Below are 16,329 nucleotides of genomic sequence, written 5' to 3' on the forward strand. Positions count from 1 at the left end.
TGGTTATAAACTAAAGCAGCCAGAGATGACTTTTTGTTGTTGTTGTTGATTTCCTATACCTACGCTTTGCTTTAAAATTAAAAGCAGAGCTGGGTATAGTGATGTATGCCTTTTAATCCCAGTAGGCAGGGGAAGCAGATCTCTGAGGCAAGCCTGGTCTACATAGCGAGTTCCAGGACAGCCAGGATTATGCTGAGAGACCCTGTCTCAAAAAACAACAAACAAAACAAAAATTAGCTAGGAAAAGATTAAAGACTTCAGGAAGCACTGGAAGTATGGCTGGAGACAGCCCAGTTGTCAGAATGCTTACCTGGTATGCACAAAGTGCTGGGTTTGATCTCAGCACCAAATAAAATAGGAATGGAGGCCTAAGTTTAAAATCTCAGCACCTGGGAGGTAAAGGCAAGAGCACCCGAAGCTAAAGCCCATCCTTTCTTTCCCACATAAGCTTGAGGCCAGTCTGAGGGACACGAACCTTTTGTCTCAAAGAAAAGAAAATGAAAAGGACTGAAAGCATCCAAAGACGTTATACAGCATTTTCCTACAACCGAAACAAGCCACCCATGTCACAGAGAGCTATCTAGACTGCACTGATGCAGAAGATACTTCTAAGATGATATGCCTCCAATAGGCCCAGGCTCCACTAAGATATGTCTCCAATAGGCCCAGGCTCCACTCCTAAGATATGCCTCCAATAGGCCCAGGCTCTTCTTCTAAGATATGCCTCCAATATGCCTAAGTGCCACTTTTCAATTTTTGGTCATAATCTTACCTGAGTTGGGGGTGTCTGCACTAAACTCCAGCTGGAGTTCACTCTGCTGAGCCACCCGGGCTTGCTCTTCCAAAACCCGGTCGATAGCCTCCAGTCCTGAAGCCAGATCATGGGGCGTCAGGTCAAAGGAGGCCGACTCTTCACATATCTTCTCCTGAGGGCCAAAGTAAACCCATGTTATGGCAGAGGGGGGCAGAATGGGAACTCCAGGAAGCAGAAAGACAACGGTCAAGTTCCCAGAGCCCCAGCTCCTGGTCTCTAAAGTAAAGCCAAAGCTGGTCCAAAGATGATTCACTGCCCTCACCAATATTTTAAAAGATTATTTCACTTGAGTTACCAAAATTTTTTTAATTGGAGTATTTATCAGCAAAAGCAGTATTTTGGGCTTCAAAAGTCAGAAGATACCACATATCAGCCAAGAATTCCCATAGCAACAGTTGCCTGGAGCCAAGTAGGAAATAAGGTCATGGTTGGGGTGGGGTGGACCTGGCTCTCCGGCAGTCTCCTCCCAGGCTTCATAGCAACTAAGGATGAGAAAGTTCATTCCACACAACCCCAAGGAAGCAGTGACAACAGAGACAGGGGTAGTGGAGTCACTATGCTAACATGCTGGTGAAAGGACAGGGGACCCAGGAGGGCCTCCAGGAACCACTCACTCTTGTTGTTATTAGCACCAAAGATGAGCAGCTGTTGCTAAAGAAGTTTCCTAAGGGTCAAGCCAATTAGCCTAAAGAGCAGAGGCATGGAGGGAAGACAACAGAGTATGGTAACGCGACAGTGGGGCCAGGAGAGCCCTACCAACTGGCCAAAAGGGCAGAAGCCCAGTAAGAGGTTCACATATGGACCCTGCACCTAAGGGCACACAAAAAGCCCAACTGGCCAGTCTCTGGCCCAGGTGAGGCCACTGATAGATCACAGGGGAGCAGCAGCACCTGGGTCCAAGACAGAGCTTCTCCAGAAGACATCTGGCAAGCTGGGAGAGACAGGAAATGCTTCCTATAGAAGTCAAGGGGACTCACCACATTATGGGCTTCATCAAAGATCACGACCGTCCCCTTCAGGTCAATGTTGTGTGCTTTACGACTCTACAAAGAAGGGAAGATACCACAGGAAAAGAGGTAACCTGAGGCATGAGGTGGGCACCAATCATTATAAACAGGACACACAAAATGGAAGAAAGAACAAAGGTTCTCCCTCGTACTCCACTATGAAGATTGGCACTCGCTCCAAGCTGTCTATGGAAAACAGATTTATAATACCTGCTGCGGAATACTGTGCTGTGAAGATGTGTTGCTCTGACTGGTGTAATAAAAAGCTGAATGGACAATAGGTAGGCAGGAGAGATAGGCAGGACTTCCAGGCAGAGAGAGAGGAAGTTAGGGACAGAATCTAGGTGTATGGAAGACACCAATGGGACATCAGACATACAGGACAGAGGAAAGGTAGTTAGAAAGAAGCCTAAGCTAGGGCCAAGCTTTCATAATTTGTAAGTCTCTGTGTTGTTATTTGTGGGCTGGTGGTCCCAATAAGAAAGTACTATTACAAGTACCTACCCAAACCTAACCAAAGTTGGATACTTGTGGCCATATGTATGTGGTACAGTACTGTTGATGGATGGGTATTCCAACAAGATGGCTAGGCAGGAAAAAAAATCGCCTCTAAGCCTGATGACCTGATTCCTATCCCTAGAACCTACAAGACAGCAGAGGAAGAGAACTGGACCTACAAGTTAAGTGTATAGTTATATTTTTGTTTTGTTTTGTAACATTAGGCACCAAACCAGGCTCAACTGCTCTACCACTAAGCTTGGGCTGGCCTTGCTCTCATGATATTTCTGCTGAGATTACAGGAATTCATTACCATGCCAGCACCACAGCTATGTTTTTTTTGGAAAGATTTATTTTTATTAGCCGAGCAGTGGCGGTGCATACCTTTAATCCCAGGATGTGGGAGGCAGAAGCAGATGGATCTTTGTGGGAAAAAAATATTTTATTGTATGTGTCTGAGTGTTTTGCCAGTATGTACATCTGTGAACTACATGCATGCAGTGAGGCCAGGAGGGCATCAGATCCTCTGGAACTCTCGTAAGAGAGTTGTGAGATACCCTGGGTTCAGGGAAATCAAACCCAGGTTCTCTAGAAGAGAAGCCAGTGCTCTTAACCACTGAGACAGCTGTCCAGTAGCACAGTTAGGTCTTGACAGATGTGGGTTTTGTATAAACACCGCACTGCTGACAGTGTCTACTATAGGGATATTCCTGAACCTGCTTCCCACTTCTGGTGTTTGTAAGTAAGCTCCAGCACTGGCAAACTGTGTTGACAGAGCTACTGCATGGTCCACACGTCCACCAGCCACAGCCAGGACTTCCAGTTGCCCTACACTTCATACAGGGTTTCTCTTGTGTAACAGTCCTAGCTGTCCTGGAACAAGCTCTTACAGACTGGCCTTGAACTCACAAAAATCCACCTGCCTCTGCTCAACGACAATTAATGCTAAAAAAAAAAAAATTTAACTAACAGTAAAAGTACCAAAGATGGCTCAGAAGGCAAGGCATATAACAGCCAAGCCTTGAGTTCAATCTCTGAGACCACATTGTAGGAGAGAACCAGCTCTAGCAAGTTGTCCTCTTACCTCCACGTGTGCACTATATACTACATGTACATATGTATACGTACATACACACACTCACACACAAATACTTCACAACTTTCTTTTAAATTTAACTAATACTACTGAAAGGAAAAGCTGATGGTAGAGTTTATACTAACCTCTCAAGAGTGTGATATACACACCTTTAACTCTAGCAATCAGGAGGCAGAGGCAGACAAATTTCTGTGAATTCCAGGCTAGCCAGGACTACAAAATGAGACCCTGTTTCAAAATAATAAAACCTTAATTTTCCTAATTCTTTCAAAGAGTCTAAGCTTGAAATTTTGATGAAGTCTAACTTTTTAATTTTTCTTTATGACTAATACTATGAAAACGAGTATGAAATAGAGAGTCTCCAGCCTCAAGCCAGGCACAGAGTCACACACCTATAACCCCACACTCAACAGGACCATGACTTCAAGCTAGACTAGGATATAGAGATGATGTTCCAAAAATTTAAAAAAAATTACCAAAACCAAATAAATAAATAAAATCACAACATACTCTGTAGCTGCATAGACTCCCCTACTCCTTCGAGAACTTTCAGTCTCCGCCTTTGCATTTAGACTTGCATAGTGAGAAGGTGTAAGACTCATTTTTTCCAAATGAATATCCACCTATTCCAGCACCATATTTTGAAGATCAGATAAAAACCCCACTGAACTCCTTTGGTGAGTATGTCAGAAACCTATGGTAACCACTACTTCACTGAGCTGTGCACACGTACCCGCCATTCTGGATTTTGCAGTGATTGCTAACCTAGTTCTTCAAAACTGCCAAGCTGAGGCCAGCAAGATGGCTCGGCAGGTTCCACATCCACTGGAGCTTCTTTCTGTCTACTCTGGTTACCTCCAACAGCATCTTCTGCTATCTATTCCCCCGACTCCAGACACAAAAATCCAAGCTCTACATGAGATGCACTGTAGGTTCTTGAGAATATTTACCACAGGGATTCAAAACAAAAGATGCCCACCAAGTTATTACTGACAGTAAAGGTTACTGAATACATGGAGCATACCTTCAGCTATGAGAGCCAAGAACACTAAGAGAGTGCTTGCCTAACATGCATGAAGCCTTGGGTTATAAAACCCAACATTACATAAAACAGACCTAGTAGAACATGCCTACAATTGCAAACTTCAGGAGGGTACAAGTAGAAGAATCAAAAGTTCAAGGCCACCCTCAGCTATATAGCAGGTTAGAAGTCAACCTTAGATATATTTGTCCACATGTTGGGGAGAAAAAAATCCTTGAGAACCAGCAAGAAGGTTCAGTGGGTAGAGGCACTTGTCAAGTCTGAAGACCTCAGTTCAGTCTCAAATGGTAGAAGGGAGAACTAACTCCTCCAAATTATCTTCTGATATCCATGTACACAATGCACATGTATTTGCACACACACACACACTTTATATATATATTTCACTGTTGGACATAATTGAAAAATTCTAGCTATATTAAATGAAATGAGTAGTGCACAAAAAGATGCTAGACAAACAAACAGAACATTAGGGAGGGCAAAAATGCTCAAGTTTCTGTTATCTGAACTTCCTATGATCTGATCTGAAAGAGATTGAGACGAACTGTCAAAACCAAGGAGGCAAACATTGGCTCTTCCCATTCTAGTTAGCCTGCCTATGCCCAGGTAGCTAAGAATGATGAACCCTTAGCTCTGGTAATTCATAGCTGACTCTGGACAGTGAAGGAAAAGAGGCCTCCTCTCCACAGTTGCTATCTGAGGACTAACAACAAAAGTTCAGGCAGCCCCTCTAAAGCCTAGGGACAACCCTGGACAAAAGCAATCACGACCTCCTCACCTTAGCATCCAACAAGTAATTGTACGGCATAAAGATGATGTCAGCTTGCTGCTTCATGTTTCGAGAAAGGTAGTATGGGCACACTCTGGATGTAAAAGGAGACAGAAGACCCTGTAAGTCCCTTCACAGGATATGCAAAAAGTGAACTATTACATGAGCACTGTGCCCTCTGATGAAGGAAGAGACTCTCATTCTGTACCCAGAACCTCAAAGAAATTGGTACCTAGGAAGAAGGGCAGCCCATGTGATTTTTGTCAATATGTAAAGGTATCACCTGTCTTAAATTTTAATGGGTGTTGAGCTTGGTGGTACACATCTTTATTCTCAGCACTTATGAGGCAGAAGTAAGGGGATCTGATCAGGTCAGACTGATCTTAAAAATGAGCTCTGGGGGGCTGGAGAGATGGCTCAGTGGTTAAGAGCATTGCCTGCTCTTCCAAAGGTCCTGAGTTCAATTCCCGGCAACCACATGGTGGCTCACAACCATCTGTAATGAGGTCTGGTGCCCTCTTCTGGCCTGCAGACATACACACAGACAGAATATTATATACATAATAAATAAATAAATAAATAAATAAATAAATAAATTTTTATAAAAAAAAAAAATAAAAATAAAAATGAGCTCTGGATCATAGTACTGAGTCACATACTGGGAACATTTCAAAACAAACAAATCCCCAAACCCAAAACTTGATGGGGTCAGGGAACTGTCTCAGCAAGTAAACCACTTGCCATATAAACCTGATAACCTCAGTTCAATTCTTAGAATCCATATACAGTTGGAAAAAGAGAACCAACTCCACAAACTGTCTTCTGACACCCACACAACCACACCAACCACACACACACACACACACACACCACACACCACATACACACACAAAAAAAATAATGGGTGTTATTAGAATGAGTTATTAGAATGTTTGCCTGATATGTACAGCCCTGGGTTCAATTCCATCTACCAAATAAACCCAACCTGATGGCAAAAAATTGAAAGCCTGAAGCTCAGTTCAAGGTCATCAGGCTGCGAAATGGCTCAGGGAGTAACGTGCTTGCCATGTAAGCATCAAGAACACAGTCCAGATCCCCAAAATCCATATAAAGCCAGAAACTATAATCTCAGAAAAATGGGAGACAGAGACAAGATAATTCTTCTAAGTTCTTGGGCCAGTTAGTCTGGCATATTCAGTGATAAACAAGAGATTCTATCTTAAGGTAGAAAGCAAGAACCAGCCGGGTGGCAGCGGCGTATGTCTTTAATCCCAGCACTCCGGATACAGACACAGGCGAATCTCTGTGAGTTTAAGGCCAGCCTGGTCTACAAGAGCTAGTTCCAGGACAGGCAACAGAAGGTACACAGAGAAACCTTGTCTGGGGGAGGGGGAGCAAGAACCAACACCCAAGAGTGTACACCTACACACACTATACACACGTGCAGGGTGTGTATAAAACAGGGTGGGGGTAGATTCATGATCATCTTGGTCACACAGTGAACTCTAAGTCAGCTTGGATTTATTTATTTTTCTGCCTAAATAAAAAACAAGAACAAAAACAAAAAACCTCTCCATAAAAACAAAATCTAGTCCCACTCCTGGGCACAGGCCATAGAAATAAAAGAAATGGAAGGAAGGAAGGAAGGAAGGAAGGAAGGAAGGAAGGAAGGAAGGAAGGAAGGAAGGAAAGAAGGAAGGAAGAAAGCTTTTTCCTTAGTATAGCAAAGTTTCAAGTCTCAATCTGTCTTTCTTTTTTGCAGTAATGGGATTGGAACCCCGAGGCCTCACACGAATCAAGCAAAAACTACACACAGCCTTGGGTGTTGAAGTTCACACCACTTCAATCTACAAAACTACAAGTCATAGATGTATAGTCAGGCTTGGCAGTGCACACCTATAATCCCAACACATGGGAGGTAAAGGCAAGAGGATCAGAAGCTGAGGGTCATTCTCAGTTACAGAGCAAACCTTGGAAGTCAGTATGGATTGAGACTATCTCAAACAAAACCCCACAGATTTACTATCTGCAGAAGAAAGGTAGTTAAGCTTCATATACCATAAGGAAAGTCATTCATGGTAAGTCAGAGAGCATTTAGAGAATACGCACAAACAACACTGGGCTTGTACAAGCAGACACTGTTCACAATGGTCCTCCTGGAGTGGGCTCAAGGACAGGGAACAGGAGCTGATTTCATATTTTTCACCTTACATTCCTCAGAACTGCTTAAATTTTTTTCACATTATTAGTTTCATAAACAGAAAACACTATGTCTTCCCATATGAGAGTCATCAAGGAAGGATAAAACAGCCTTGGGCTCACAGGGTGAGGTCTCACTTGTGTTTGCTTCCATTCTTGACAAGGTCCTCAATGTCCAGGATAGGGGTAACCAACTCTTGCTCCAGGCTTTTCTCTGCAGGTAAGATATAGAGTCAGCTCATGCTCAGGATCGATCTGAGTGTCCAAAGACCCCAAGAGACACCCAGGGCACAAGAACGCCTACGAAGCAGGCAATACAGCATTCTGTAACTTTTGGACTTACCAGATTCTTTCTGGTACATCTCCCCAGGAGAGACCACAACCTGAAGTAATCTCAAAAGAGCCCTGCTCTGTATTTGGGAGACAGGTAGCAGTCTAAAGTACCAATATCTCCACAAGGTCCCAAGCAGCCTGTCTACCCTTGGATATCACAAAACAGGACAGGAAAGACCACAAGCCTTCCTGAGGCAGAGTATAGCAGAGCAGTCCACAGGCTCACAGCTTTTCATCATCGTTTGCAGAGCACAAAAGATAAGCTGGGCATGGTGATGCACGCCTTTATCCAGTACTCAGGAGGCAGAGGCAGGCGGATCTCTGTGAGTTGAAGGCAGCTTGGTCTACAGAGTAAGTTTTAGGACAGCTAGGGTTGTTACACAGAGAAACCCTGTCTCTAAAAACCAATAATAATAACAATAACAATAATGAATAAATAAACAATGAATGAATGAAACAGTACTGCTAGCCCTAGCTTTCTACCAATCAGTGGACCTGAGACCAGCACTAAAAAAGCTGACACCTTGAATGCCATAAGAGGGCACTCAGGTAGAGTCTGCCCAGTTCAACTTGTAGTCCATTCCATTTCTTACAACAGCAGCTCAGGAATAGGAACCATCTGTGTGGGCTAGAAGGCACAAGGCAGAAAGGTCCTTAAGTAGCCAGGCAGGAAGTATAGACAAGGCAACCAGACTAAAAGAATTCTGGGAAGAGGAAAGGCATAGAGATGCAGTCACCAGCCAGACACAGAGGAAGCAAGATGAGAATGCCTCACTGAGAAAAGGTACCAAGCCATGTGGCTAAGGATAGATAAGAATTATGGGTTAATTTAAGTTGTAAGAGCTAGTTAATAATAAGCCTGAGCTAATAGTCCAAACAGTTTATAATTAAGATAAGCCTCTGTGTGTTTCTTTGGGACTGAACGGCTGCAGGAGTGAGTAGGACAGAAATTTTTGACTACACCTGGTCCTTACAAGAAAGTAAGACAAGTAAGCCACAGGAAGCAATATAGTAAGCAGCATCTCTCCACAGCTTCTGCTTCCAGCCTCCAGGTCCCTGCCTTGAATTTCCTACCCCGCTTCCCTAGATATTGTACCACAAACTATAAAATAAAATAAACCCTAAGAAACCTTCCTCTAGAAGCCCCCATGGGGCTGCTTCCTATTCCAAAGACAGGCAACACTGGCCAGCTAACGAGCCTGCCAGAACAGACAAGCAAGTTCACAGGTAAGCAGCCATCCAAAAGGCCAAGCAGTGAGACAACCAAAGATAAGTGCGAAAGGAGCTGGTTTGTAGGGCATAAAACTAAGCCAAGAAGCCTAAGACACAGAGAGGTCAGAGCTGTTAAGCCAGGTGGAATGGCTTCTTTCTCTCAAAAGGAACAGAGCTCTGAGGAAGGGGTTCAGGACCATTGCTGTGGTCAAAACTCCCTCACCCCTCGAGACCTGTGAAGGGAAAGGACAATGTAGATCAGAGTTATGATAGATGTAGATCAGAACATGAAGCTTATAGGCATCAAAATACTGACCTACACAGTGTGGAAAACTGACCAGGATGTTCCCACAGGAACTATACCAGAACCGTCTGGCATAATGCAAAGGAACACTTATATCCACCTCCTTTGCCAGGAGTGAGACTGGAGGAGACCAGGATGGAGCAGAGAGACAGAAAGAATGAATGAATCAGACAAGCACAGGTCATGGGATAGGTGAGGCAGAACCAGAAAGGAGGGCTGTAAGCAGAGAGATGGACAAGGTGAGAAGACAGAACACCTTCCTTCCAAGGCTAGAGATGTGGTTCAGTTGGTAGAACTCTTCCCTATACACAACAAAACTGTGGATTAATCCCCAGCACTGCATAAGCCAGGGATGCTGGCATATGCCTATCATCCCGGTACTTGGACGGTAGAAACTGGAAGACCAAAAGAAGGGGTAGGTGGGGTTGGATAGATGGCTGGCAGTTAAGAGAACTAGCTGCTATCCAGAGGTTCCAGGTTTGATTTCCAGTACCTACATGGTGGTTCACAACTGTCAATAACTCAAATCAGGGGATCCAATGCCCTCTTCTTGCCTTTGCAGACACCAGATACCCAAGTGATACACAGAAACACAAAAAAGCAAAACATCATATACAGAAAGAAAGGAAGAAAAAACGGAAGGAAGGAAGGAAGGAAGGAAGGAAGGAAGGAAGGAAGGAAGGAAGGAAGGAAGGAAGGGAAAAAGAAATGGAAGGAAGGCAGGCAGGCAGGCAGACCTCCCAGGCAACCCAACACCCATGGAAGAACTTACATAGTCAGCAGTCTCCCACCAGGAGACAGGAGAGTGGCCACAGGCCAGAGGACTATCTGTAAGCAGGCCACTGCAGAAATGCTTGGTGTTGTCTGTACATACCTTCCTGTTTCCCACAGATCCCTTTAGGAAGCTAACAAGGACAAGGAGTGACAACTCTGATCATGGAGAATTTCAAAATGGTTATCAGGTCCAGACTCACAGTATCCAGAAACAGAAACCCGAGGGCTGCCACAGATACACACCCATATCCCAGGCCTAGACGACTACACATTGAGACAACTAAGAGTCTTCAGTGACATCAGACCAAAAAAACGAAGCAGGCAAGAAGGACCACAGCTGAGGTGCTCACCACAGAGCCATGTCATATCTTATCTCTTATCCGAGAGGCTCAACAAAGATTCTGGGTGATAGGAGACCCTCTCCTCTGAGCTCAGGCTTCTGGCTTGACAGAAGAAGCAAAGACCTCAATCCTAGTGCCCTGGGCACTCAATAAGCATCAAAGAGGACAGTAGCCCTCAGATCATCAAAGCCTTAAGACTGCTCCAGAGCCGGCCTACTTTATATGGGAATCTCAGCCTCCATATCAGGGCAAGAAATAAAAGGAAGTCTAGTCCTATAGAGATTGAAGCCCCCAGTTACGCAGAGGTATGACCGACCCCCCAGATTACAGAAAACAATGAGGGACACAGTAAGAAGCTTGTCTTGTCACAAGCCAGCAAATGAAAGAGAGGGAGGAGAGAAACTCAGGGGAAGATAGATATGCTTAACTCTTGGCACCAAGTCATGACACCTGGGAGACACTGTCAACTGAGCAACTTATAGGAGACTCCGTGTCCTAGTTCTCTGGGAGACTGGTCAAAGGCGTTTCTGTCAGGCATAGCCCAGGCTCCCGGATGGAAAGCAGGTACTCAATATGAACCCTGTTTGAACACGTCACCGGATGGTGCGAGCCATTCCTGAGTGCTGGATCCTGAACTGCATGAGCTTTTCTCCATATAACACCAATGCAGGCAACCCTCACATCCGAAAGACAGTACCCAGGTACATAGCCACTCTCTGTCCCATAGGGTAAAGCAGATAGGTTATGGTGCTACTGAACTCACCCAAACTCTAACAACAGTCGGAAAGAACAGCTTACAGGAGGTGATCTTACCGTCCACATTGTTGTAGAAGTGACAGGAGCGACTTGCTAGCTTCTTACGGCATAAATGGATCTGTAGAGGGAAGACAGAGCTCACCTAGAATGGCTAAGGAATGGTCCATCTCTGGCCCTCACCACCAGCTTCCCTTTGTCATTCTTCCCTGTGTTCTCTAAGCCCTGACACGGCCCAGCAGGGAGCACAATGCCAGGGTTAGCATCTGTAGGAGCATAATTCTGGATTCTAAGATCCAGGCGCCACTCAATCAGTAGAATCATGGAAACAGAGTGCCCCAAAGCTCACCTGCATGTGGTTACTCTCCTGCTTCTTCACTTCAGGGTGAATACACAGCTGCTCCCGGGAGCCCAGCACACACACTTTGGGCCTGACAAGAAGAAGAACGGAAGAGTCCATGAAGAGCCTCAGAACATGCAGGTTACAACATGGCCTGACAACATTCTTGAGACAAATGGGAGCACCCAGAAAACAGAAAAGGAAACAAAAAGGCTAGAATGTGGGAAGGCAAGGAAAACCGGACAGAGCAACCTAAGGTACAAGTTCTTCCACACGAGAGCCATAGCTAGATACCAAGACTCAGATGAAGTCTGGCAAAAGGCATTCTTCTTCCATCATGGGCAAAGCTGCCTTGTGGGACCCCACCCACAGGCAACATGACAGCCCTACAAAAAAACCAGGGTTCAAAAGCAAGGACAGTCATAAGTTCAAAATTCAAAGCTGCTTTTTCACAAGTAATATATGTCAAAACCAGCCAGTCTCTATCTACCCAGCTGGCTGTGGATCGGCTCCAAACCAAGATCACTATCCAGATAATCTCTGAGGTGTGAACATGCTGACGTACCGGTAGGAAGTGTTCCGAAGCTCACCGATGACCTGGCTTAGCTGTGAGTGAGTTCTGGAAGCATAGATGATCTTTGGGATGTCTGTGTAGCAAGCTGCACAAGCATAAGGAAAGGGGGTAGCCGTGAGGAAACATCTTCATGTGTGTTTACACATGCAACACTGAGCTAACTCAGTCCTGCAGACATCCACAAACCTGACGCTAAACAGTGTGGGTTGCTATGGTACCCCAATTCCAGGAAAACAGCTCTGTCCCCAGGTGTACACCCAGAATGGTAAGTAACGTGGATGACACAAAATTCTCCTCTATTAAATTCTGCTCCAAAGACAGTGGAAGCATAGGTGGACTGGCCCTGTCCCAGGCTCCCCTTCCCTATCATCCACATAGGAGACCAGGAGTGATGGGGGTGGGGATGAGGAGATAAGGGTCACCTATCGAGTCTCCGTCAGCGCCAGCAGCATTCCAGGACGACAAAGACCGACTGGCGAAGAGTTCACCTTGAACTCTCTCAGCAATCTTTTGGGCAGAGACAGCATCGCGGAGATGTTCCTGCCAGGCCAGTGTGGTGCAGAGGAGGCAGAGTGTCTTCCCCGTGCCTGTGGGGCTCTCTAGGATGCCATTCACTCTCTAAATGGAGTCAGCGACAATGAGAGGAAAAACGGGGTGTGGAGAAACGGGAAAGTAAGATGCTCTTAGATGCCCACCCACGCCTAGAGGACATAATTAGCTCTTGACATTTTCCACTTCTGCCCTAAAAGCCATAGGTTAAGCCTGCCCACAGTAGGCAGGTATGGTGGTACACAGAGAGGACAGAGGCAAGTGGATTTCTGTGAGTTTGAGGCCCGGCTGGTCTACATAGTAAGCTCCAGAACACCCAGGGCTATGTAAAGAGACCTTGTCTCAGAAAACAAACAAATATACAAAAAAAGACTGCCCTCATTAGCGAAATAAATTCAGAGTATTACCCAAAACCTGACAGTATATTTCAGCCTAAAATAGTTAGATGACTAATTAGGTGTCAGGTCTCAAAATAGGAAGCTGTTCTGCAGTTCTGGGCCCAGGCATTCACCCTACCTAAACAGAATTTGATGGCCTACATTCCAGATATCAGATGGGAGCTGAGCAAGACATCTGAGGAAACAGTGAGTTAGGAAACAGTGATTAGAACACAAGAGGGCACCTTAAAAACTCAGTGAAAGTTATCTGCCCCACACACTTCTAATAGTTAAAGATTTTTTTTCATGTCTCAAACAAAAAAGTCAACCATGGTGACACAAGCCTTTAATCCCAACACTCCAAAGGCAGAGACAGACAGATCCCTGTGAGCTGGAGGCCAGCCTGGCTTATCCAGGTCAGTTATGGTGAAACAGATCCTGCCTCAAAAAATAAAATTAAATTAAAAAATTAAAAAAAAAAAAGAAAAATCAAAGATTTTTTTTTTTCACAGAGAGAACTGGGTATTCCAGCTCCTCTGCATAGAAACACTCCTCCAGACCCCACATGGTAGTTACTCCTAGCCACCGAACTCAACACAAACACCATCTACTCAGAAAGGGCACCAAGACATTCTCAGAGCTATCACTATCTGGAATTATCTCTTTCATTCACTTGTTATAGTCTCCATTAACCTAACCAGAAGTTCTAGTGACCAAAAAATGCAGACAGAGCCTGTCTGGAATGGATGTGGGTGGGGGTGTAGTGGGGTCTGCTGGAGGTGCACCAGCATCCAGAGCCTATCTGGAATGGATGTGGGTGGGGGTGTAGTGGGGAGAGCAGAGCCTGTCTGGAATGGATGCGGGTGGGGGTGTAGTGGGGTCTGCTGGAGGTGCACCCGCATCATCCCCTCCCTAGACGAAAAGTCGGGCTCTGTAGCTTTACCTTTTGGAGGCATTCTAGCACTCTGGTCATGTACTCCTGTTGACATTGGTAGGGCTGGAAAGGGAAGTCCACCGTCACACCATTCAGGACTACCTTGGGCATATCAGGCTATATTCAACAGGACTCAGTGGTGGGCCTATCAGACAAACCCCTCTGAACATCTCAGGGTTTCAGTCACTCCAGGCAAGCGCTGACAACATGTGGCACCAGTTTTCTCTCTGCAGAAATTCTCTACAACAAAGACAAGGAAAAGACAAGGCTTTGTAGCCACGGGCCACTACACCAATCATTTTAGGTAGCTATTGCAGAAGGCCTGTTATTTCCTATCAAAAGGAGCTTGGAGCTGGTCATGGTGGCAAGCGCTTTTAATCCCAGCACTTGGAAGGCAGAGGCACTTTAATTTCAACACTCCAAAGGCAGAGACAGACAGATCTCTGTGAGTTCAAAACCAACCCTGTCTACACAGTGAGTTCCAGGACAACTAGGGTTATGTAGATACGCTGTCTCAAAAAATAATAATAAAAAAAAAAGAGCCGGGCGGTGGTGGCGCACGCCTTTAATCCCAGCACTTGGGAGGCTGAGGCAGGCGGATCTCTGTGAGTTCGAGACCAGCCTGGTCTACAAGAGCTAGTTCCAGGACAGGCTCCAAAACCACAGAGAAACCCTGTCTCGGAAAAAGAAAAAGAAAAAGGCATTTGGGAGCGGTAAAGATCTCCTGACTGAATGATTTCCTGACTCACAAAATTCGACCCTACTTTGAAAAAAAAAAAAAAGCTACTTCTCAAAACAACAGGCACCTGAACAAGATGGCACACTGAGGCGTGGAATGCCTCCTGCCTCTGTAGCTCTTAAGGCTGGGGTCATGCGCCACTCAGCCCAGGTGGACACCCAAGTGCAGATGAAGTCGCGAGCCAGGCCAAGTGTGGAGGTGCGAGCCTCTGATCCCAGCACTCGGAAGGGTTCCAGCTTGATTTACACAGTGAGTTCCAAGATAGTCAAGGCTATGTGGAGATAGATACCTTGTCTCAAGCGGGACAGGGAATGTACCGAAACAGAATCATGGTATGTAAAGCTGTGCAACCGTTAGCAATCACTCAACTTCTCCAGACCTCCGAGTCCACTCTCAGATGGGACTGACTGGTAGGAGAGCGTAAATCCTCCGCCTTACAGCCAAGCAAGGCGCCTCTAGCTAGATTCTATTGGGAGCAAGAGCCTCCCCCCCCCCCAACCCCCGACCGCCCCAGAGTGCACCACGGCCGCTCCAGAACCGGCAAGAGTTTATAACCTCCGTCTAGGGACCACGCAGATAAAACTACCAGTGGCAGGACCTAAGTGACTCCCAGCTCACTTTTCTCGGTGGGGGTGCCTTCCGGAATTCGGGTCTCGAGGAATCAAACAGCTGTGAGGACGCCTACTCCCGTGTCTTCCGCAGTAGGCTGATTAGAACTTCGCGGGCTGATCCAAGCACTGCGGCTAATAGCTGCACTTCCGCCTCCTCCTTTCCGGTCCTCTGCTTTGCCGTCCGGGCGGAAACAATTCCCCCCAACCTCTCGCACAGCAGGTTCTCCCGCCTTGGACGCCAGAATGCCGGTTTCGCGCAGGGGACCTGGCCGCATATGTAGTCTAGCCAGAGCACTTACCGTTGCCATCATCTAGAAACTTGCTCGTCTTTCACGTCTGCATCGTGAGCTCAATCCTCTGTCGTCTACTAGCTCACTTGGCCAGGCCATCACCATTGTCCGCACAACTACACAGATCCTGGCTTTCTCGTGTTGCTGACCTCGCCTCACAAGAGGCATCTTTTCACAGCTGGAGCATGAGTATCATTTTTATATAAAATCCATAAATGGCTGCATCTTGCCTAGGACTCCCGATTAAGAGTCCTCACTACCTTCTCTCTCACTTACCCTGGGTCCAGCTTTTTTACCAATCAAGTCCCCACCACCCCCCCACAGCCCCACCTCCCCAGCAATCAGGGTAAATCCTCTAAATCTCCAGCACCTAGCACTAGTTGACAGTCTACCAGGAGCTCCCTGGAAGAGAGAGCAGCACGGTCCTTGAGGGCAATCCTGACATCAGAGATGTTTATTCCAGGCAACCCTAATATGTTCCAAAAGGCACCAGAAAGAAATTGATGTTTCGAACTTTCTTCCGAACTTTTCTTTGGCTCTCTTTAATACCCAGGTAGTTTCCTACAGATATGCTCATACTCAAGCATGTGAGGTCATGCTTATAGAACACCCTGACACGTCTATACACTGCCAGGAGACACTTGTTTCCGTCTTTGAGACCCTAGCTTTCCCTGGGAAATTGATGATTAGGGAGGCCATACACACCGGGATGGGCACCAAGCACAGACAAGACTTCATGGGATACTAGTGGAGCTGAGGCCTGAACCGATTCA

At 45.9% G+C, this 16,329-nt stretch overlaps 1 protein-coding gene across 3 annotated transcripts in view; it reads right to left on the bottom strand.

The window, feature by feature from the left end:
* Positions 1–15,410, bottom strand: part of Rtel1 (regulator of telomere elongation helicase 1) — a 32,660-nt gene extending 17,250 nt beyond the window's left edge. For 2 of the 3 annotated variants that reach the window (XM_050150753.1, XM_050150752.1), the window contains exons 1-10: positions 15,274–15,410; positions 13,926–14,156; positions 12,479–12,674; positions 12,048–12,141; positions 11,492–11,573; positions 11,203–11,263; positions 7,564–7,639; positions 5,236–5,320; positions 1,792–1,857; positions 773–926 (exon numbers count right to left, since the gene is read on the bottom strand). In XM_050150753.1, the coding sequence (XP_050006710.1) occupies positions 773–926; positions 1,792–1,857; positions 5,236–5,320; positions 7,564–7,639; positions 11,203–11,263; positions 11,492–11,573; positions 12,048–12,141; positions 12,479–12,674; positions 13,926–14,027 (916 nt within the window). In that variant the 5' untranslated portion in view covers positions 14,028–14,156; positions 15,274–15,410. Of the gene's footprint in view, positions 1–772; positions 927–1,791; positions 1,858–5,235; positions 5,321–7,548; positions 7,640–11,202; positions 11,264–11,491; positions 11,574–12,047; positions 12,142–12,478; positions 12,675–13,925; positions 14,157–15,273 lie in introns of those variants that run through there. The other variant, XM_050150755.1, reaches the window with a different exon arrangement.
* Between the last annotated feature and the right edge of the window lie 919 nt (positions 15,411–16,329).

Source organism: Alexandromys fortis, unplaced genomic scaffold (assembly GCF_014885135.2).
Source record: "Alexandromys fortis isolate MF-2015 unplaced genomic scaffold, M_Fortis_MF-2015_v1.1 scaffold_27, whole genome shotgun sequence".
Classification (NCBI taxonomy): Eukaryota; Metazoa; Chordata; class Mammalia; order Rodentia; family Cricetidae; genus Alexandromys; species Alexandromys fortis.